The 22,509-nt window shown below is 50.4% G+C and overlaps 2 protein-coding genes and 3 pseudogenes across 5 annotated transcripts in view; 1 reads left to right on the top strand and 4 right to left on the bottom strand.

Annotated features, from left to right (window-relative positions):
- Simc1 (SUMO interacting motifs containing 1) overlaps positions 1 to 3,934 on the top strand; it is a 28,009-nt gene extending 24,075 nt beyond the window's left edge. Inside the window, exons 8-10 of the mRNA XM_090325413.1 lie at positions 737 to 893; positions 1,322 to 1,406; positions 3,153 to 3,934. Of these exons, the coding sequence (XP_090181539.1) occupies positions 737 to 893; positions 1,322 to 1,406; positions 3,153 to 3,415 (505 nt within the window). The 3' untranslated portion in view covers positions 3,416 to 3,934. The remainder of the gene's footprint in view (positions 1 to 736; positions 894 to 1,321; positions 1,407 to 3,152) is intronic.
- A 1,300-nt stretch (positions 3,935 to 5,234) lies between these two features.
- LOC150041897 (putative monooxygenase p33MONOX pseudogene) lies at positions 5,235 to 6,212 on the bottom strand (annotated as a pseudogene). The gene is made up of 2 exons (XR_016533699.1): positions 5,969 to 6,212; positions 5,235 to 5,817 (listed from the first exon to the last, which is right to left on the bottom strand). The product of XR_016533699.1 is annotated as a putative monooxygenase p33MONOX pseudogene (transcript).
- Positions 5,965 to 10,304, bottom strand: LOC150041896 (putative monooxygenase p33MONOX). Its single transcript, XM_090325412.1, has 4 exons — positions 10,245 to 10,304; positions 8,691 to 8,805; positions 6,438 to 6,562; positions 5,965 to 6,075 (listed from the first exon to the last, which is right to left on the bottom strand). Exons 1-4 carry the CDS (start codon positions 10,302 to 10,304, stop codon positions 5,965 to 5,967), a joined length of 411 nt encoding a protein of 136 aa, XP_090181538.1.
- Positions 10,305 to 11,283: 979 nt separating this feature from the next.
- On the bottom strand, positions 11,284 to 12,859 carry LOC150041895 (putative monooxygenase p33MONOX pseudogene; annotated as a pseudogene). The gene is made up of 2 exons (XR_016533701.1): positions 12,775 to 12,859; positions 11,284 to 12,623 (listed from the first exon to the last, which is right to left on the bottom strand). The product of XR_016533701.1 is annotated as a putative monooxygenase p33MONOX pseudogene (transcript).
- A 5,491-nt stretch (positions 12,860 to 18,350) lies between these two features.
- On the bottom strand, positions 18,351 to 19,663 carry LOC150041894 (putative monooxygenase p33MONOX pseudogene; annotated as a pseudogene). The gene is made up of 2 exons (XR_016533700.1): positions 19,579 to 19,663; positions 18,351 to 19,427 (listed from the first exon to the last, which is right to left on the bottom strand). The product of XR_016533700.1 is annotated as a putative monooxygenase p33MONOX pseudogene (transcript).
- Positions 19,664 to 22,509: the final 2,846 nt, after the last annotated feature.

Raw genomic sequence — 22,509 nt, 5'->3', positions numbered from 1 at the left:
TGTCCCTGAACTCTTCAGCTCAATGCTACCACCCTACCCCCTGAGCCACAGCACCACTTCTGGTTTTGTGGTGGTAAATTGGGAGATAAAAGTCTCATGGACCTTAGTGTCCGGGCTGGCTTTGAACCGTGATCTTCAGATCACAGCCTCCTGAGTAGCTAGGATTATAGGTGTGAGCAATCAAGCCCAGCTTCTTGCTTAGCTTTTTTACTCAAGGCTCACACTTCCACCTTTTTGCTGATAGTCTGATGGAGATAAGAGTCTCACAGTCTTCCCCACCTAAGCTGGTTTTGAACTGTAATCCTCAGATCTCAGTCTTCGGAATAATTACAATTACATATGTGTGGGCCGCTGGCACCCGGCTCTTGGCAGGTTTTTCAGGGCAGATTGTCCATCGAGGCAGGAGGGGGGGTGTCCATGAAATATGGTCTTTGAAATAGAGGACTGAGCGGGGTGCGGTATCTCATGCCTGGCCATCCTAGCTTCTCAGGAGGCTGAGATCTGAGGATCGCGGTTCAAAGCCAGCCTGGACACCAAAGTCTATGAGACTCTTATCTCCACTGAACCACCGGAAGTGGCGCTGTGTCTCCACGTGATAGAGCATTAGCCTTGAGCTGAAGAGCTTAGGGACAGGGGACAGAGCCCAGGCCCAGCGTTGAAGTATCATGACTGACAATAAATACATTAAAGAAGCATGACATAGAAGGCTGATGGCGTCTCCTCCTGATAACCCCAGAGAGATGTTCTTTAGCACCATGGAAAGCCACCTGCTGCGATGCAAAGTGCTGGAAATTATCTTCTTACACGGCTGCCAGACGCCCACCCGCCTGCCCTTGTCCCTGGCCCAAGCCCTCTATTTCCTGAACAACTCCACCTCACTCCTCAAGTGCCAGGTATGCCATCCTGCTTCCCTTGCATGCCAAGCCTGCCCCACCCTTAGAGACACTTGACGGTGGCACCGTCAATCAGGCGTTGGCGGCCCGCGCCTCGGTAGGCTGAGGTTTAAGGATCGCAGGTCCAAGCCAGCCCGGGCAGCAAAGTCTGCGAGACTCTTATCTCCAGTGAGCTCAAGTGGTAGAGCTCTAGCCTTGAGAAAGCTCACGGACAGTGCTCAAGCCCTGAGTTCAAGCCCCAAGACAGGTTAAAAAAAATATTGGCAGTAGAACTGTGGTTCAAGTGGTAGAAGACCAGTGAGCAAAAAAGGCTCACAGAAAGTACCTGGGCATTGAGTTCAAGTCCCAGGACTGGCACAATGTTTTCTTTTTTAAACCTTACACCAGGAAAGGTTCTTACTCTCCACTTATTTTTTTTCTCTCAGCAGTCAGATAAAAGCCAGTGGCAGATTTGGGACGAGCTGGTTGAACACCTGCAATTTCTCTTGTCCAGTTACCAACACGTCTTAAGAGGTAAGGAATGGATGACAGCAGATAGCATTTCTGTGGTTGTAACCAAGGGTCCAGCCTTGGCATGGCTGGACTCACCTGGTTTTCTGATGGCTAATAACTGCCTGGTTATGAAGTGGTGTCTGTGGATGTTGTCCTGACAACTCCCTGTAATTCCTGAGAGCCCTGGCATCTGCCTGGCATCTGGCTAGAATGCCTGGGCTACTGACTTCTTCACTCCAGATGTTGTAAATGTCTGTCTCAACCCTGAAGATTCTATTCCATGTAAAACACATCAATATGGAATGCGGCCAGAGCCAGTGGTTCCCTATACAGGGGGCTGAGATCTTGAGGACCACAGTTCAAAGCCAGCCAGGCAAGAAAGTCCTGAGAGACTCTTCTCTCCAGTGAACCTGCAAAAAGCCGGAAGTGGAGGTCTGGCTCAAGTGGACGGGCACCACCCTCGGACAAAAGAAAAAGGCAAATGAGAACTCAAGGCCCTGAGTTCAAATCCTGGTGCCAAGCCATCCAAAAAGCTTCAGAGAACACAGCACTTGGGCTACAGTATTTATGTAGTTGGTAGTTGGTACTTTGGGAGTTGCAGGCAGTCAGTGCATGTTTTTAGGGCTCTCACAGAAAGGTACAAGTTGCTCTGAGAACAATGTCCTAAAGGCAGCTGAGCCTCGTTGACTTTATAAAATTGTTTCTTTTCCTGATCCAACAAAGTTTAATATTAAATGCAGGTCTCTCTAAAATTGATCTTTAACATTGTTAACTAGCAGTGTACCCTGACCCATTTTGCACGTCTCTAGTGGGCAGAGGCACCTACTACCGTCAGCTCATTCTCTAGCTAAAGGTGTCCAGGCTGTGTGAGACTCAGCAGAAGCTGCTCTCTCTTGGACTTTCCCAATAGTCAAAACCTCCCATTTTAACAGCTGGACTGGAGCTGGGAGTATGGCCTTGGTAGAGTGCTTACCAGGCATTCATAAAGCCCTGAGGTCCATTTCTGGATACCATATACACAGAAAAGGCTGAATGTGGTACTATGGCTCAAGTGGTAAGGCTCTAGCCTGAAGAAAGCTCAACAATAATGCCCAGACCCTGAGTTCAAGCCTCTGGACCGGCAAAATAACTATCAAATCAAATCCAGCCCAGAGGCCAGCCTTGGGTGAAAAAATTAAAGACCAGGCCCTGAGTTTAAGCCCTAGAATCAGCAAATGTGTGGGGGGGGAAGGGGGATAATCAGGTCACCTTAATGTTTTGATTGTATTACTTTAACATATAGTTTAATATGGGTTTACTGAAATCAAAGTTGAAAAATGAAAGGAAAATGATTGTGTACTTAAAATTCAGCCCCTAAATTTTTGTGCTCAAGGCTGGTGCTATACTATTTGAGCCACAATACTACTTCCAGCTTTGGGGTGCTTTTTTTTTGGGGGGGGGGTTCTGTTTTGGCCAGTCCTGGGGTTTGAACTCAGGGCCTAAGCACTGTCCCTGAGCTTCTTTTGCTCAAAGTTAGCATTCAACCACTTGAGCCACCTCACCACTTTTGGCTTTTTTCTGTGTGATACTGAAGAATTGAACCCAGGGCTTCCTGCACGTTAGGCATTATTTCTGGTGGTTATTTTTGTTAAGACCTGAAACCTCCTGAGACTGAGAGTGAAGCGGAGACCTCAGGCCTCTGGCGGTGGGTCAGGCCCAGGTCCTGGTGGCCAGCAGCAGGCAAATGGACTTCCGAGGGTTCGATCTCACCTTGATCTCTCATTGCAGAGCACCTCCGGAGCTCGGTGATCGACCGCAAGGACTTAATCATCAAGAGGATCAAGCCGAAGCCCCAGCAAGGAGACGACATCACCGTAGTGGATGTGGAGAAGCAGATCGAAGCCTTCCGCAGTCGCCTGACCCAGATACTCGGGGAGCCCCTGGTACCCCAACTCCAAGACAAAGTGCACTTGTTAAAGCTGCTACTCTTCTATGCCGCGGACTTGAATCCCGATACAGAGCCAGGCCCGAAACACTGGAGCCACCCATGAGGGCTTCGCCATACACCACGCGCACCAAGAAATACCTCCAAACGCCTCCTGCAAGCTCCTAGCGCTTCCCAAGTGTGGACAAAGCTAGGATCAAACCAAGACTGTGTATCCCGTAGGTTAGATTCCACCCGGGCCTGTCCCCCCGCCATGTATGTGTGTTTTTGATAATCATCCTTTAGCCTATTCTCAAAAGGTGTATGACATAGCCAAAGTGTATCTATTTTTCAATAAATTATTTATCTACGCTCTTTTCGAAATAGGCAACACTATATGCACTCTACATTTGGACCTTTCCATCCAAAAATGCAAGAGGAGGCTGTGTGCCAGGCAAAGGACACCAAGGTGGTCACATTCCTAAGGACGCACATTCTGCAAGGACCTCCCCCAACCCCCTTCCGCCCTGTCCCTCAGACCTTTCCTGTGGCTCCAGTGTGACTCTGTGCCCAGTTTCTGGAGATCTCATGTAAACCAGATGGGATGGATGGAAAGTGTGATATAAAAAGCATTTGTCGAGAAAGATACAATAAAGAAGCTAGTTCTTAGAACACCTAGTTTTTTTGTTTTTTTCATGCTTAGTGTATTATGACTGGTAGGCAGATGGCTTTTTTTCCTTGTGTGCCAGTACTGGGGCTTGAACTCGGGGTTTCAGGTACTCTGAGCATGGGGTTTTCGTTTTGTCAGTCATGGGGCATGAACTCTTTTGCTCAAGGCTAGCTAGCGCTCTGCCACTTTGAGCCGCAGGCCACTCCGTTTCTGTATGCCACTTCCAATTTTCTGGTGGCGCACTGGAGACTAAGAGGCTGGCTTCAAACCCAGATCTTCACATCTCAGCCTCCTGAGTCGTTAGGACTACAGGCGTGAACCACTGGTGCCTGACTTCTTATAGCATTTCTGCTTACGACTGGTGCTCCACCTTTGAGCCACATTTCCACTTGCAGCTTTTTTGGTGGGTGGGTTACTTGAAGATAACCTGCCCTGCTGGCCTCAAACCTCCATCCTTAAAAACTCAGCCTCCTGAGTATAGCAACAAAAAGCTCCATGTGGGAAGTTGAGAAAGTAAGGATTTTTATTGTCAGTACAAGTGATATAACAAAGACACAAATAAATTAATTTTTCTGACAATTTTAGACCCCGGGCTTCTCTATGAGGGGAACTCTTCTGTAAACAAAATACCACCCAAAACACAGCAAGAATCTGAGCCGGTGATGACCACAGCAAGGAGAAATAGAGGATGTGTTTTCCCACACAGTATGAGGCTCGTTTTGGAGGGAAAATGAAAAACGAATTGCCTCTCCACATTTTCTAAAAAGTTTTATGCCTCTAGCTTAGAAAAAAAAAAATCAAAATGAGGTCATACTAATTGCACATCTACTCAAAGTACACAATACCCTGGTTAATGTCTAGCATACCCCCCCCACACACAGAACCAGCATCCATTTATCAACATCAACATAGAACTAGCACTCTAGTTTCTCCCTCAGTTATCCACCAAATGGCATCCGACTGATTCCACTTTAAAGTGACACAGAAGCAGGAAGAGCAGGCTGTAGTTTTGTCATGATTCACTGGGGTGGATTAAGAAAAGAAAAGGTGCCTCTAGCTCCAGCCTAGAAAGAAGGGGGACCCCGCCAAGGTCTGCCTGTTGACTGTCCCAGTTTCAAACAAGACCCCCCGCCCCTAACACATCAGGCACTCATGGACACACTGCTGGTTGTGTTGATTACAGGGAAAGAATCGAGAAGCGGGTTCAGGGATTCCTAAACATCATTTACCTAGTGAGCCAGGGCCAAATCTATTGTCAGTGATACAAAAAAGAAAACCAAACACCCCACACCATGCGATCCTCAAACATCTCCTCTGCTGACAGCTAACTTGCCTCGGTACTGAGTCACTTTTCTAGCCTAGGACAACGTGGCACTACTCTTTGCTCAAAAAAAGAACAGAACAGAACAGAAATGACTGCCCGTGTCCAGCTCCAGACTCAGCTGAGCAGGTGGGGTAGGAAAATCCCGCTCCCGTCCACCAAGAGGAGAGAATCCCTGGCCTAAAAGCCCGTGGGGGTGAGCACGTTGAAGTCGCGGGGTCTGAGGCTGTGGGTCCGTGGTGGGGGCGGTGGCTTGTTCCCTTCTGCCGTGGGGGCGTCCGTCTTGGGTGGGGTGGAGGTGGCTGGGTCTCCGGCCGATCTCGCGGCCTGCGCTCGGATCAGCTCCATGGGGCTGGGTTTCTGGGCCCCCCGGTAGGCCTGGATGGTGAACCCTCCAGAATCGGATTTCTGCAGGGCTCTTGGTCCAAAGAGACTCCACTTGTCTGACATGTGTCTGTCCTTATCCCCACTTCCCGGATCCATGGCGCTAGGATTTGGGCAGGGCAAGGCTAGGGAGGACGCAGAGGTAAGCCAGCCTCTGGAAGAGAGGATGAGACACCCCAATACATCCCCTTTCTGGGCCTCGGGGGCATCTCACACCAAAAGAGCCCATGGCCCTTTTAGGGGTGGCATTTCCCACAGGAGCCCGAGCTTTCCTGAACCAGTGCAGCGGCTTCCAGGCGGCTCACCTGGGTTTGTGCTTAGGGGAAGATGGAGGCGTGTTGCCTGGGGTGGACTGGGGTGAGGCGGGCTGCTTCTCTTCTCTTGCGAGCTCCCCACTCTGTAGCTTCAGTTTCTGTTCAGGTGGACAAAAACGTTGTCAAAACAAGACTAAATACGAAACAGCATTCGGCCTTCCCAATGCTGGAAATATCCAAGATGGAAACATTGGGGGCCATAGAACATTTTTTTTTTCTTTGTCAGTTCCAGGACTTGAACTCAGGGCCTGGGGACTGTCCAAGTTTCCCTTGAGCTTCCTCAAAAGGTTGCACCATGTCTGGCTTAAGAGGTAGAGTTCTAGCAAAAGAAGCTCAGGGACAATGCCCAGGCCCTGAGTTCAAGCTCCAGGACTAGGGGGGAGGAGGGGAGGGGCAGGGAGGGCAGGAAAAGGAGGGGGAGGGAGGGCTTTGGTTTGGAGATGTTGGTTGGGTCCCTTACGTGGAGCGCCTCTGCCACTCGCAGGTACTTGGTTTCCTCTGTGGTGAGTCCCTTGTGGGGTGTGTAGCCAGCATCTCTCAGCCCTGCCTGTTGCTCGAAACGGTAGATGTTCTCCTGGGTCTGTTCTGGGAGAGGACACGACAGTCGTGCCCCTTCCACCTCCTCAGCAACCCAGATGGCAACAACTCCAGGAGCACTGGCCCCAGACCCGCCCTCAGGAAGTGACAATCTCACCCAGGCTCCTGCTCACCTGCCAGAGAGCAGCTCGTGCCACAGGGATGGCAGAGGCCCCCAGCCGTCTCCTTGCTTAGACACTGTGCTATCTCCATGGTTAGCAGTGAAACTCGTGCCTGCCATTCCAGCTGCTCACACCAAGAGCTGAGGATCACGGTTCAAAGCCAGCCCAGGGAAGGGAAAGTTCATGAGATTCTTACCTAGCCTTGAGCAAAGAGCTCAGGGACAAGGCCCAGACCTGAGTTCAAGCCTCAGGACCAACCACAGCAACGAACCACAAGCTTAGTACGGGTGGCTGCTAATCCTGGCTTCTCAGGAAACTGAGATTTGGGGATGGAGGTTTAAAGCCAGCCCGGGCATTGAAGTACGTGACTCTTTAGCTCTCATGAACGATGAGAAAACTGGAAGTGGCGCTGTGGCTCAAGGAGTAGGGCGATAGCCTTGAGCTAAAGAGCTCAGGGACAACAACACCCAGGCCAAGTTCAAGCCCCATGACCCACGCGGAGAAAAAGAGACTCACCACTCCATCACTCAGACACAAACCAAGGCCATTCAGGCTACAGGGGTCAACTATATTCACAGCACAGATACCAGGCTTGGACCAGGATCCTGGATACCCACTCAGTCTGAATTGATTTCTTCAGTCATTTATACTATAGAGTGAATGACACCTGACTTTTTTGCTTAATCTGTACAACCTTGCCTATAGAAACAAAGAAAATATATCACAAACACATGCACCACCATGTCTAAGCAAGAAGGGTTTTAATGAACTCCTCCTCTACACTACTACCAGGAATTTAAATGCAGCTGTGGCTTAAAATTGAAAGATTAGTAACTCAAAGTCCACTTTTAAAAAAGCAGAGCCGGGCCAGGTAGTTAGCCTAGTGGTAGAGTGCTTGTCTAGTCCTTGGTACCTCATACAGAGAAAATGCCAGAAATGGTGCTGTGGCTCAAGTGCTAGAGCTCTAGCCTTACAGAAAGACCAGGGCTCAGGCCCGAAGTTCAAACCCTAGGACTGGCCAAAAAAAAAAAAAAAACAAGCAGAGCCAAGGGCTGGGTGCTGGTAGCTCAGGCCTATAATTCTAGCTGCTCAGGATGCCAGCCCATGCAGTAGAGTCCATGAGGCTCTTTTCTCCCATTAAAGACATAAACAAAAACGAGCAAATGCCTGTAATCCTAGCTACTCAGGAGGCTGAGATCTGAGGATCAAGGTCAAAGCCAGACTGGGAACAAAAGGATCTTAAGACTCTTATCTCTAATTAACCTCTAGAAAACAGGAAGTGGGGCCAGGCTCAAGGGTAGGGTGGTAGCCTTGAGCTGAAAAGCTCAGGGACAGCCCAAGTCCCATGACCTCATGACCCAGCCTCATGACCCACACACACACACAAAAAGTCATGGTTCAAGCCCTGAGTTCAAGTCAGAAACCAGTGGCTCAGGTGTATAATCCTGAACCCACAATGAAATCCAATGCAAGGCAAAACCACCCACTGAAATGGAGATTTAACACTCCAGAGATTCAGCAGCCAAAATACTGTTAAAAACGTGCTCTTCAGGAACCACCCGAGACACAATGGCAGACACAGAAATCAAGAACTGTCTCAACAAGGCACAGTTTGTTTCTGCGCAGAAGGGTTTGGCACCAGCTCAAAGGGTGCCCTGCCTGCTCACATGGCAGGCCCCGCCCCTCTGCTCCGATTGGCAGAGCTCACACTCCCGATCTGCTCTCAGTTGGCTAGCTTGAGTTTGAACGGGGTACAATGTAGAAATCATCTCAAAATACACCCACACCCTTTCCGATTTCTTTCTTGAACAGTCCGGGGCATACTGGAATTCCATCTTGAAAAGAAACCAGCTTAAGGCACAACTTGACATTTTCTAAAGTCCTTTCTCTTCCCAAAGCAGAGGCCACAGAACAACTATCCAGGGATAGAAAAGTCTGAGCCACGGAGGGAGGGTTGCTGACCACAGACCTAAACTTCCGACACTCCAGCTCTAGACCTGCGCCGCCATTCTTACTTGTGATCAGAGAACTCATGATGACATGGGTGGCTTTAGCCTTCACCACCGGAACCTTGTGGGCCCCCTCCGTGGCCTCGGAAGTGGGGGACACACAGGCCTCTCCCTCCTCCGCCTGGTCAAGAGAGAAAAGGAAGGGCTTGAGCAGGGGGCACAGGAATCTCGGATCTAAACTTAACTCTACCCTATTAGTCACTCAATCATCTGGTCAGAGTGACCACATGGACACCTACGCCACCTGTCCCACACGTGAGCTAGGCCTCCTAAACTCAAATGCCTGTAGCAGGAACCCAGGCTGCTTTTGCTTTATCCCAGCCCTGCCACGTGGGTCTGCAGCTTCGCAGAGCTTTGCACATCTGCTGGAGGGCGTGGCCAGCACAAGGCTATGCCCACCCAGCAGGGTAAGGCTGTGCTGAGATAGGGCTGAATTATTGATGTGTGCAGCAGCATGGCTGACGCTTTTACTGCCCATGAGGCTGAGATCTGAGGACAGTGCCTCGAAGCCAGCCAGGCAGGAAAGTCCGTGAGACTCTTAACTCCTATGAACCATCAACAAAGCTGCAAGTGGGAGCTGTGGTCAAGGGGTAAGGGTGCCAGCCTTGAGGGCCAGGGCTAGTGGTAGAGTGCTCGCCTAGCATGCACAAAGACTCGGGATTCCAAGGACTGGGAGTACCAGGCTGGAGTGAAAAAGAAGGTAGGCCCGAGTGCAAGTCCTAATACCCACCCCCCAAAAAAAGGGGGGCAAGGTGTACCCGCAAACACCATGTACAGGTGGACACAAAGAGACACAGACACGCAGATACAACACAGGTGAATTTCATCGTATCTTCTTAGTTTCATCGCAAGTTATCTTACTGGTTCCATGTATAACTCTGGAATCTGGGGCTTGGAAGCGTGGCTTAGAGGAAGAGTGCTTGCCTGGCATACATGAAGCCCTGGGGTCCATTCCTCAGTACCACATACACAGAAAAAGCTGGAAGTGGCCGTGTGGCTCAAGTGGTAGAGTGCTAGCCTTGAGCAATAGAAGCTCAGAGATAATGCCCAGGCCCTAAGTTCTAGACTGACCCCCCCCAAAAAAAAATTTCTGAGACACCAGGGTCCCATTATCAGCCTGTACCAAGAGGCTACTGGAACTGGACGGCCATAAAATAATAGATCTGCTAGGGACCACGGTACAGGGAGAGGCTCTGGAGAGGTGGTTTCATTTACTGCACAACTTTGGAATGTTCAAGAGCTTGGACTTTTCACAGAGGGAGCCAGGCAGGACAAGACAACCACCTTTGTTTCAATTGTGTGGGGGCGCCAGGACTTGAACTTGACCAAGACCTAGGCGCTGTCCCTTCGCTTTGTCACTCAAGGCTAACACTCCACCATGAGAGCCACAGCTCTCGTCCTAGCTTCTTGGTGGTTCAGGAGAAAAAGGGAGTCTCATCCCCTTGCCTGTCTGGGTTGACTTTGAACCAGGATCCTCCTATCTCAGCCTCCTGAGGCGCTAGGGTTCTGGTGGCACAGAGCAGACGGGGAGGAGGAGGAGCCACCAGCGGGGTTCAGTACCTTGGCAAGGCGCTGGTACTTGCGCTCTGGGATCACTGGCTTCCAGGGAACGTTGCCCATGTCCGATGGAGGGGGAGTCGTGGGCACCGGCTCCTCCAGGGCATCGTCATAGCTGAATGCCCGGTGGCATTCCACGCCATATATGTGTGTTTTTCATAATCATCCTTTAGCCTATTCTCAAAAGGTGTATGACATAGCCAAAGTGTATCTATTTTTCAATAAATTATTTATCTACGCTCTTTTCGAAATAGGCAACACTATACGCACTCTACATTTGGACCTTTCCATCCAAAAATGCAAGAGGAGGCTGTGTGCCAGGCAAAGGACACCAAGGTGGTCACATTCCTAAGGACGCACATTCCGCAAGGACTCCCCCCACCCCCTTCCGCCCTGTCCCTCAGACCCTTCCTGTGGCTCCAGTGTGACTCTGTGCCCAGTTTCTCGAGATCTCATGTAAACCAGATGGGATGGATGGAAAGTGTGATATAAAAAGCATTTGTCGAGAAAGATACAATAAAGACGCTAGTTCTTAGAACACCTAGTTTTTTTGTTTTTTTCATGCTTAGTGTATTATGACTGGTAGGCAGATGGCTTTTTTTCCTTGTGTGCCAGTACTGGGGCTTGAACTCGGGGTTCTCAGGTACTCTGAGCATGGGGTTTTCGTTTTGTCAGTCATGGGGCATGAACTCTTTTGCTCAAGGCTAGCTAGCGCTCTGCCACTTTGAGCCGCAGGCCATTCCGTTTCTGTATGCCACTTCCAATTTTCTGGTGGCTCACTGGAGACTAAGAGGCTGGCTTCAAACCCAGATCTTCACATCTCAGCCTCCTGAGTCGTTAGGACTACAGGCAAACCACTGGTGCCTGACTTCTTATAGCATTTCTGCTTAAGACTGGTGCTCCACCTTTGAGCCACATTTCCACTTGCAGCTTTTTTGGTGGGTGGGTTACTTGAAGATAACCTGCCCTGCTGGCCTCAAACCTCCATGCTTAAAAACTCAGCCTCCTGAGTATAGCAACAAAAAGCTCCATGTGGGAAGTTGAGAAAGTAAGGATTTTTATTGTCAGTACAAGCGATATAACAAAGACACAAATAAATTAATTTTTCTGACAATTTTACACCCCAGGGCTTCTCTATGAGGGGAACTCTTCTGTAAACAAAATACCACCCAAAACACAGCAAGAATCTGAGCCGGTGATGACCACAGCAAGGAGAAATAGAGGATGTGTTTTCCCACAAAGTATGAGGCTCGTTTTGGTGGGAAAATGAAAGAATTGCCTCTCCACATTTTCTAAAAAGTTTTATGCCCCTAGCTTAAAAAAAAAAAATCAAAATGAGGTCATACTAATTGCACATCTACTCAAAGTACACAATACCCTGGTTAATGTCTAGCATACCCCCCCCACACACAGAACCAGCATCCATTTATCAACATCAACATAGAACTAGCACTCTAGTTTCTCCCTCAGTTATCCACCAAATGGCATCCGACTGATTCCACTTTAAAGTGACACAGAAGCAGGAAGAGCAGGCTGTAGTTTTGTCATGATTCACTGGGGTGGATTAAGAAAAGAAAAGGTGCCTCTAGCTCCAGCCTAGAAAGAAGGGGGACCCCGCCAAGGTCTGCCTGTTGACTGTCCCAGTTTCAAACAAGACCCCCCGCCCCTAACACATCAGGCACTCATGGACACACTGCTGGTTGTGTGGATTACAGGGAAAGAATCAAGAAGCGGGTTCAGGAATTCCTAAACATCATTTACCTAGTGAGCCAGGGCCAAATCTATTGTCAGTGATACAAAAACCAAACACCCCACACCATGAGATCCTCAAACATCTCCTCTGCTGACAGCTAACTTGCCTCGGTACTGAGTCACTTTTCTAGCCTAGGACAACGTGGCACTACTCTTTGCTCAAAAAAAGAACAGAACAGAACAGAAATGACTGCCCGTGTCCAGCTCCAGACTCAGCTGAGCAGGTGGGGTAGGAAAATCCCGCTCCCGTCCACCAAGAGGAGAGAATCCCTGGCCTAAAAGCCCGTGGGGGTGAGCACGTTGAAGTCGCGGGGTCTGAGGCTGTGGGTCCGTGGCGGCGGTGGCTTGTTCCCTTCTGCCCTGGGGGCGTCCGTCTTGGGTGGGGTGGAGGTGGCTGGGTCTCCGGCCGATCTCGCGGCCTGCGCTCGGATCAGCTCCATGGGGCTGGGTTTCTGGGCCCCCCGGTAGGCCTGGATGGTGAACCCTCCAGAATCGGATTTCTGCACGGCTCTTGGTCCAAAGAGACTCCACTTGTCTGACATGTGTCTGTCCTTATCCCCACTTCCCGGATCCATGGCGCTAGGATTTGGGCTGGGCAAGGCTAGGGAGGACGCAGAGGTAAGCCAGCCTCTGGAAGAGAGGATGAGACACCCCAATACATCCCCTTTCTGGGCCTCGGGGGCGTCTCACACCAAAAGAGCCCATGGCCCTTTTAGGGGTGGCATTTCCCACAGGAGCCCGAGCTTTCCTGAACCAGTGCAGCGGCTTCCAGGCGGCTCACCTGGGTTTGTGCTTAGGGGAAGATGGAGGCGTGTTGCCTGGGGTGGACTGGGGTGAGGCGGGCTGCTTCTCTTCTCTTGCGAGCTCCCCACTCTGTAGCTTCAGTTTCTGTTCAGGTGGACAAAAACGTTGTCAAAACAAGACTAAATACGAAACAGCATTCGGCCTTCCCAATGCTGGAAATATCCAAGATGGAAACATTGGGGGCCATAGAACATTTTTTTTTTCTTTGTCAGTTCCAGGACTTGAACTCAGGGCCTGGGGACTGTCCAAGTTTCCCTTGAGCTTCCTCAAAAGGTTGCACCATGTCTGGCTTAAGAGGTAGAGTTCTAGCAAAAGAAGCTCAGGGACAATGCCCAGGCCCTGAGTTCAAGCTCCAGGACTAGGGGGGAGGAGGGGAGGGGCAGGGAGGGCAGGAAAAGGAGGGGGAGGGAGGGCTTTGGTTTGGAGATGTTGGTTGGGTCCCTTACGTGGAGCGCCTCTGCCACTCGCAGGTACTTGGTTTCCTCTGTGGTGAGTCCCTTGTGGGGTGTGTAGCCAGCATCTCTCAGCCCTGCCTGTTGCTCGAAACGGTAGATGTTCTCCTGGGTCTGTTCTGGGAGAGGACACGACAGTCGTGCCCCTTCCACCTCCTCAGCAACCCAGATGGCAACAACTCCAGGAGCACTGGCCCCAGACCCGCCCTCAGGAAGTGACAATCTCACCCAGGCTCCTGCTCACCTGCCAGAGAGCAGCTCGTGCCACAGGGATGGCAGAGGCCCCCAGCCGTCTCCTTGCTTAGACACTGTGCTATCTCCATGGTTAGCAGTGAAACTCGTGCCTGCCATTCCAGCTGCTCACACCAAGAGCTGAGGATCACGGTTCAAAGCCAGCCCAGGGAAGGGAAAGTTCATGAGATTCTTACCTAGCCTTGAGCAAAGAGCTCAGGGACAAGGCCCAGACCTGAGTTCAAGCCTCAGGACCAACCACAGCAACGAATCACAAGCTTAGTACGGGTGGCTGCTAATCCTGGCTTCTCAGGAAACTGAGATTTGGGGATGGAGGTTTAAAGCCAGCCCGGGCATTGAAGTACGTGACTCTTTAGCTCTCATGAACGATGAGAAAACTGGAAGTGGCGCTGTGGCTCAAGGAGTAGGGCGATAGCCTTGAGCTAAAGAGCTCAGGGACAACAACACCCAGGCCAAGTTCAAGCCCCATGACCCACGCGGAGAAAAAGAGACTCACCACTCCATCACTCAGACACAAACCAAGGCCATTCAGGCTACAGGGGTCAACTATATTCACAGCACAGATACCAGGCTTGGACCAGGATCCTGGATACCCACTCAGTCTGAATTGATTTCTTCAGTCATTTATACTATAGAGTGAATGACACCTGACTTTTTTGCTTAATCTGTACAACCTTGCCTATAGAAACAAAGAAAATATATCACAAACACATGCACCACCATGTCTAAGCAAGAAGGGTTTTAATGAACTCCTCCTCTACACTACTACCAGGAATTTAAATGCAGCTGTGGCTTAAAATTGAAAGATTAGTAACTCAAAGTCCACTTTTAAAAAAGCAGAGCCGGGCCAGGTAGTTAGCCTAGTGGTAGAGTGCTTGTCTAGTCCTTGGTACCTCATACAGAGAAAATGCCAGAAATGGTGCTGTGGCTCAAGTGCTAGAGCTCTAGCCTTACAGAAAGACCAGGGCTCAGGCCCGAAGTTCAAACCCTAGGACTGGCCAAAAAAAAAAAAAAAAAAAGCAGAGCCAAGGGCTGGGTGCTGGTAGCTCAGGCCTATAATTCTAGCTGCTCAGGATGCCAGCCCATGCAGTAGAGTCCATGAGGCTCTTTTCTCCCATTAAAGACATAAACAAAAACGAGCAAATGCCTGTAATCCTAGCTACTCAGGAGGCTGAGATCTGAGGATCAAGGTCAAAGCCAGACTGGGAACAAAAGGATCTTAAGACGCTTATCTCCAATTAACCTCTAGAAAACAGGAAGTGGGGCCAGGCTCAAGGGTAGGGTGGTAGCCTTGAGCTGAAAAGCTCAGGGACAACCCAAGTCCCATGACCTCATGACCCAGCCTCATGACCCACACACACACACAAAAGTCATGGTTCAAGCCCTGAGTTCAAGTCAGAAACCAGTGGCTCAGGTGTATAATCCTGAACCCACAATGAAATCCAATGCAAGGCAAAACCACCCACTGAAATGGAGATTTAACACTCCAGAGATTCAGCAGCCAAAATACTGTTAAAAACGTGCTCCTCAGGAACCACCGGAGACACAATGGCAGACACAGAAATCAAGAACTGTCTCAACAAGGCACAGTTTGTTTCTGCCCAGAAGGGTTTGGCACCAGCCCAAAGGGTGCCCTGCCTGCTCACATGGCAGGCCCCGCCCCTCTGCTCCGATTGGCAGAGCTCACACTCCCGATCTGCTCTCAGTTGGCTAGCTTGAGTTTGAACGGGGTACAATGTAGAAATCATCTCAAAATACACCCACACCCTTTCCGATTTCTTTCTTGAACAGTCCGGGGCATACTGGAATTCCATCTTGAAAAGAAACCAGCTTAAGGCACAACTTGACATTTTCTAAAGTCCTTTCTCTTCCCAAAGCAGAGGCCACCACAGAACAACTATCCAGGGATAGAAAAGTCTGAGCCACGGAGGGAGGGTTGCTGACCACAGACCTAAACTTCGGACACTCCAGCTCTAGACCTGCGCCGCCATTCTTACTTGTGATCAGAGAACTCATGATGACATGGGTGGCTTTAGCCTTCACCACCGGAACCTTGTGGGTCCCCTCGGTGGCCTCGGAAGTGGGGGACACACAGGCCTCTCCCTCCTCCGCCTGGTCAAGAGAGAAAAGGAAGGGCTTGAGCAGGGGGCACAGGAGTCTCGGATCTAAACTTAACTCTACCCTATTAGTCACTCAATCATCTGGTCAGAGTGACCACGTGGACACCTACGCCACCTGTCCCACACGTGAGCTAGGCCTCCTAAACTCAAATGCCTGTAGCAGGAACCCAGGCTGCTTTTGCTTTATCCCAGCCCTGCCACGTGGGTCTGCAGCTTCGCAGAGCTTTGCACATCTGCTGGAGGGCGTGGCCAGCACAAGGCTATGCCCACCCAGCAGGGTAAGGCTGTGCTGCCCTAGGGCTGAATTACTGATGTGTGTAGCAGCATGGCTGACGCTTTTACTGCCCATGAGGCTGAGATCTGAGGACAGTGTCTCGAAGCCAGCCAGGCAGGAAAGTCCGTGAGACTCTTAACTCCTATGAACCATCAACAAAGCTGCAAGTGGGAGCTGTGGTCAAGGGGTAAGGGTGCCAGCCTTGAGGGCCAGGGCTAGTGGTAGAGTGCTCGCCTAGCATGCACAAAGACTCGTGATTCCAAGGACTCGGAGTACCAGGCTGGAGTGAAAAGGAAGGTAGGCCCGAGTGCAAGTCCTAATACCCACCCCCCAAAAAAAGGGGGGCAAGGTGTACCCGCAAACACCATGTACAGGTGGACACAAAGAGACACAGACACGCAGATACAACACAGGTGAATTTCATCGTATCTTCTTAGTTTCATCGCAAGTTATCTTACTGGTTCCATGTATAACTCTGGAATCTGGGGCTTGGAAGCGTGGCTTAGAGGAAGAGTGCTGGCCTGGCATACATGAAGCCCTGGGGTCCATTCCTCAGTACCACATACACAGAAAAAGCTGGAAGTGGCCGTGTGGCTCAAGTGGTAGAGTGCTAGCCTTGAGCAAAAGAAGCTCAGAGATAATGCCCAGGCCCTATGTTCTAGACTGACCCCCCCCCAAAAAAATTTCTGAGACACCAGGGTCCCATTATCAGCCTGTACCAAGAGGCTACTGGAACTGGACGGCCATAAAATAATAGATCTGCTAGGGACCACGGTACAGGGAGAGGCTCTGGAGAGGTGGTTTCATTTACTGCACAACTTTGGAATGTTCAAGAGCTTGGACTTTTCACAGAGGGAGCCAGGCAGGACAAGACAACCACCTTTGTTTCAATTGTGTGGGGGCGCCAGGACTTGAACTTGAACAAGACCTAGGCGCTGTCCCTTCGCTTTGTCACTCAAGGCTAACACTCCACCATGAGAGCCACAGCTCTCGTCCTAGCTTCTTGGTGGTTCAGGAGAAAAAGGGAGTCTCATCCCCTTGCCTGTCTGGGTTGACTTTGAACCAGGATCCTCCTATCTCAGCCTCCTGAGGCGCTAGGGTTCTGGTGGCACAGAGCAGACGGGGAGGAGGAGGAGCCACCAGCGGGGTTCAGTACCTTGGCAAGGCGCTGGTACTTGCGCTCTGGGATCACTGGCTTCCAGGGAATGTTGCCCATGTCCGATGGAGGGGGGGTCGTGGGCACCGGCTCCTCCAGGGCATCGTCATAGCTGAATGCCCGGTGGCATTCCACGCCATATATGTGTGTTTTTCATAATCATCCTTTAGCCTATTCTCAAAAGGTGTATGACATAGCCAAAGTGTATCTATTTTTCAATAAATTATTTATCTACGCTCTTTTCGAAATAGGCAACACTATACGCACTCTACATTTGGACCTTTCCATCCAAAAATGCAAGAGGAGGCTGTGTGCCAGGCAAAGGACACCAAGGTGGTCACATTCCTAAGGACGCACATTCCGCAAGGACTCCCCCCACCCCCTTCCGCCCTGTCCCTCAGACCCTTCCTGTGGCTCCAGTGTGACTCTGTGCCCAGTTTCTCGAGATCTCATATAAACCAGATGGGATGGATGGAAAGTGATATAAAAAGCATTTGTCGAGAAAGATACAATAAAGACGCTAGTTCTTAGAACACCTAGTTTTTTTGTTTTTTTCATGCTTAGTGTATTATGACTGGTAGGCAGATGGCTTTTTTTCCTTGTGTGCCAGTACTGGGGCTTGAACTCGGGGTTCTCAGGTACTCTGAGCATGGTGTTTTCGTTTTGTCAGTCATGGGGCATGAACTCTTTTGCTCAAGGCTAGCTAGCGCTCTGCCACTTTGAGCCGCAGGCCATTCCGTTTCTGTATGCCACTTCCAATTTTCTGGTGGCGCACTGGAGACTAAGAGGCTGGCTTCAAACCCAGATCTTCACATCTCAGCCTCCTGAGTCGTTAGGACTACAGGCGTGAACCACTGGGGCCTGACTTCTTATAGCATTTCTGCTTACGACTGGTGCTCCACCTTTGAGCCACATTTCCACTTGCAGCTTTTTTGGTGGGTGGGTTACTTGAAGATAACCTGCCCTGCTGGCCTCAAACCTCCATCCTTAAAAACTCAGCCTCCTGAGTATAGCAACAAAAAGCTCCATGTGGGAAGTTGAGAAAGTAAGGATTTTTATTGTCAGTACAAGTGATATAACAAAGACACAAATAAATTAATTTTTCTGACAATTTTAGACCCCGGGCTTCTCTATGAGGGGAACTCTTCTGTAAACAAAATACCACCCAAAACACAGCAAGAATCTGAGCCGGTGATGACCACAGCAAGGAGAAATAGAGGATGTGTTTTCCCACACAGTATGAGGCTCGTTTTGGTGGGAAAACGAAAAAAGAATTGCCTCTCCACATTTTCTAAAAAGTTTATGCCTCTAGCTTAGAAAAAAAAATCAAAATGAGGTCATACTAATTGCACATCTACTCAAAGTACACAATACCCTGGTTAATGTCTAGCATACCCCCCCCACACAGAACCAGCATCCATTTATCAACATCAACATAGAACTAGCACTCTAGTTTCTCCCTCCGTTATCCACCAAATGGCATCCGACTGATTCCACTTTAAAGTGACACAGAAGCAGGAAGAGCAGGCTGTAGTTTTGTCATGATTCACTAGGGTGGATTAAGAAAAGAAAAGGTGCCTCTAGCTCCAGCCTAGAAAGAAGGGGGACCCCGCCAAGGTCTGCCTGTTGACTGTCCCAGTTTCAAACAAGACCCCCCGCCCCTAACACATCAGGCACTCATGGACACACTGCTGGTTGTGTTGATTACAGGGAAAGAATCGAGAAGCGGGTTCAGGGATTCCTAAACATCATTTACCTAGTGAGCCAGGGCCAAATCTATTGTCAGTGATACAAAACCAAACACCCCACACCATGAGATCCTCAAACATCTCCTCTGCTGACAGCTAACTTGCCTCGGTACTGAGTCACTTTTCTAGCCTAGGACAACGTGGCACTACTCTTTGCTCAAAAAAAGAACAGAACAGAACAGAAATGACTGCCCGTGTCCAGCTCCAGACTCAGCTGAGCAGGTGGGGTAGGAAAATCCCGCTCCCGTCCACCAAGAGGAGAGAATCCCTGGCCTAAAAGCCCGTGGGGGTGAGCACGTTGAAGTCGCGGGGTCTGAGGCTGTGGGTCCGTGGCGGCGGTGGCTTGTTCCCTTCTGCCCTGGGGGCGTCCGTCTTGGGTGGGGTGAAGGTGGCTGGGTCTCCGGCCGATCTCGCGGCCTGCGCTCGGATCAGCTCCATGGGGCTGGGTTTCTGGGCCCCCCGGTAGGCCTGGATGGTGAACCCTCCAGAATCGGATTTCTGCACGGCTCTTGGTCCAAAGAGACTCCACTTGTCTGACATGTGTCTGTCCTTATCCCCACTTCCCGGATCCATGGCGCTAGGATTTGGGCTGGGCAAGGCTAGGGAGGACGCAGAGGTAAGCCAGCCTCTGGAAGAGAGGATGAGACACCCCAATACATCCCCTTTCTGGGCCTCGGGGGCATCTCACACCAAAAGAGCCCATGGCCCTTTTAGGGGTGGCATTTCCCACAGGAGCCCGAGCTTTCCTGAACCAGTGCAGCGGCTTCCAGGCAGCTCACCTGGGTTTGTGCTTAGGGGAAGATGGAGGCGTGTTGCCTGGGGTGGACTGGGGTGAGGCGGGCTGCTTCTCTTCTCTTGCGAGCTCCCCACTCTGTAGCTTCAGTTTCTGTTCAGGTGGACAAAAACGTTGTCAAAACAAGACTAAATACGAAACAGCATTCGGCCTTCCCAATGCTGGAAATATCCAAGATGGAAACATTGGGGGCCATAGAACATTTTTTTTTTCTTTGTCAGTTCCAGGACTTGAACTCAGGGCCTGGGGACTGTCCAAGTTTCCCTTGAGCTTCCTCAAAAGGTTGCACCATGTCTGGCTTAAGAGGTAGAGTTCTAGCAAAAGAAGCTCAGGGACAATGCCCAGGCCCTGAGTTCAAGCTCCAGGACTAGGGGGGAGGAGGGGAGGGGCAGGGAGGGCAGGAAAAGGAGGGGGAGGGAGGGCTTTGGTTTGGAGATGTTGGTTGGGTCCCTTACGTGGAGCGCCTCTGCCACTCGCAGGTACTTGGTTTCCTCTGTGGTGAGTCCCTTGTGGGGTGTGTAGCCAGCATCTCTCAGCCCTGCCTGTTGCTCGAAACGGTAGATGTTCTCCTGGGTCTGTTCTGGGAGAGGACACGACAGTCGTGCCCCTTCCACCTCCTCAGCAACCCAGATGGCAACAACTCCAGGAGCACTGGCCCCAGACCCGCCCTCAGGAAGTGACAATCTCACCCAGGCTCCTGCTCACCTGCCAGAGAGCAGCTCGTGCCACAGGGATGGCAGAGGCCCCCAGCCGTCTCCTTGCTTAGACACTGTGCTATCTCCATGGTTAGCAGTGAAACTCGTGCCTGCCATTCCAGCTGCTCACACCAAGAGCTGAGGATCACGGTTCAAAGCCAGCCCAGGGAAGGGAAAGTTCATGAGATTCTTACCTAGCCTTGAGCAAAGAGCTCAGGGACAAGGCCCAGACCTGAGTTCAAGCCTCAGGACCAACCACAGCAACGAACCACAAGCTTAGTACGGGTGGCTGCTAATCCTGGCTTCTCAGGAAACTGAGATTTGGGGATGGAGGTTTAAAGCCAGCCCGGGCATTGAAGTACGTGACTCTTTAGCTCTCATGAACGATGAGAAAACTGGAAGTGGCGCTGTGGCTCAAGGAGTAGGGCGATAGCCTTGAGCTAAAGAGCTCAGGGACAACAACACCCAGGCCAAGTTCAAGCCCCATGACCCACGCGGAGAAAAAGAGACTCACCACTCCATCACTCAGACACAAACCAAGGCCATTCAGGCTACAGGGGTCAACTATATTCACAGCACAGATACCAGGCTTGGACCAGGATCCTGGATACCCACTCAGTCTGAATTGATTTCTTCAGTCATTTATACTATAGAGTGAATGACACCTGACTTTTTTGCTTAATCTGTACAACCTTGCCTATAGAAACAAAGAAAATATATCACAAACACATGCACCACCATGTCTAAGCAAGAAGGGTTTTAATGAACTCCTCCTCTACACTACTACCAGGAATTTAAATGCAGCTGTGGCTTAAAATTGAAAGATTAGTAACTCAAAGTCTACTTTTAAAAAAGCAGAGCCGGGCCAGGTAGTTAACCTAGTGGTAGAGTGCTTGTCTAGTCCTTGGTACCTCATACAGAGAAAATGCCAGAAATGGTGCTGTGGCTCAAGTGGTAGAGCTCTAGCCTTATAGAAAGGCCAGGGCTCAGGCCCCAAGTTCAAGCTCTAGAACTGGCCCCCCCCCCCAAAAAAAAAAGCAGAGCCCAGGGCTGGGTGCTGGTAGCTCAGGCCTATAATTCTAGCTGCTCAGGATGCCAGCCCATGCAGTAGAGTCCATGAGGCTCTTTTCTCCCATTAAAGATATAAACAAAAACGAGCAAACACCTGTAATCCTAGCTACTCAGGAGGCTGAGATCTGAGGATCAAGGTCAAAGCCAGACTGGGAACGAAAGGATCTTAAGACTCTTATCTCCAATTAACCTCTAGAAAACAGAAAGTGGGGCCAGGCTCAAGGGTAGGGTGGTAGCCTTGAGCTGAAAAGCTCAGGGACAACCCAAGTCCCATGACCTCATGACCCAGCCTCATGACCCACACACACACACAAAAAGTCATGGTTCAAGCCCTGAGTTCAAGTCAGAACCCAATGGCTCAGGTGTATAATCCTGAACCCACAATGAAATCCAATGCAAGGCAAAACCACCCACTGAAATGGAGATTTAACACTCCAGAGATTCAGCAGCCAAAATACTGTTAAAAACGTGCTCTTCAGGAACCACCGGAGACACAATGGCAGACACAGAAATCAAGAACTGTCTCAACAAGGCACAGTTTGTTTCTGCCCAGAAGGGTTTGGCACCAGCCCAAAGGGTGCCCTGCCTGCTCACATGGCAGGCCCCGCCCCTCTGCTCCGATTGGCAGAGCTCACACTCCCGATCTGCTCTCAGTTGGCTAGCTTGAGTTTGAACGGGGTACAATGTAGAAATCATCTCAAAATACACCCACACCCTTTCCGATTTCTTTCTTGAACAGTCCGGGGCATACTGGAATTCCATCTTGAAAAGAAACCAGCTTAAGGCACAACTTGACATTTTCTAAAGTCCTTTCTCTTCCCAAAGCAGAGGCCACAGAACAACTATCCAGGGATAGAAAAGTCTGAGCCACGGAGGGAGGGTTGCTGACCACAGACCTAAACTTCGGACACTCCAGCTCTAGACCTGCGCCGCCATTCTTACTTGTGATCAGAGAACTCATGATGACATGGGTGGCTTTAGCCTTCACCACCGGAACCTTGTGGGCCCCCTCGGTGGCCTCGGAAGTGGGGGACACACAGGCCTCTCCCTCCTCCGCCTGGTCAAGAGAGAAAAGGAAGGGCTTGAGCAGGGGGCACAGGAGTCTCGGATCTAAACTTAACTCTACCCTATTAGTCACTCAATCATCTGGT

This window comes from Megascapheus bottae, chromosome 38 (genome assembly GCF_031878675.1).
Source record: "Megascapheus bottae isolate mThoBot1 chromosome 38, mThoBot2.hap1, whole genome shotgun sequence".
In the NCBI taxonomy this organism is placed as follows: domain Eukaryota; kingdom Metazoa; phylum Chordata; class Mammalia; order Rodentia; family Geomyidae; genus Megascapheus; species Megascapheus bottae.
This window is presented reverse-complemented; position numbering and strand designations above follow the sequence as displayed.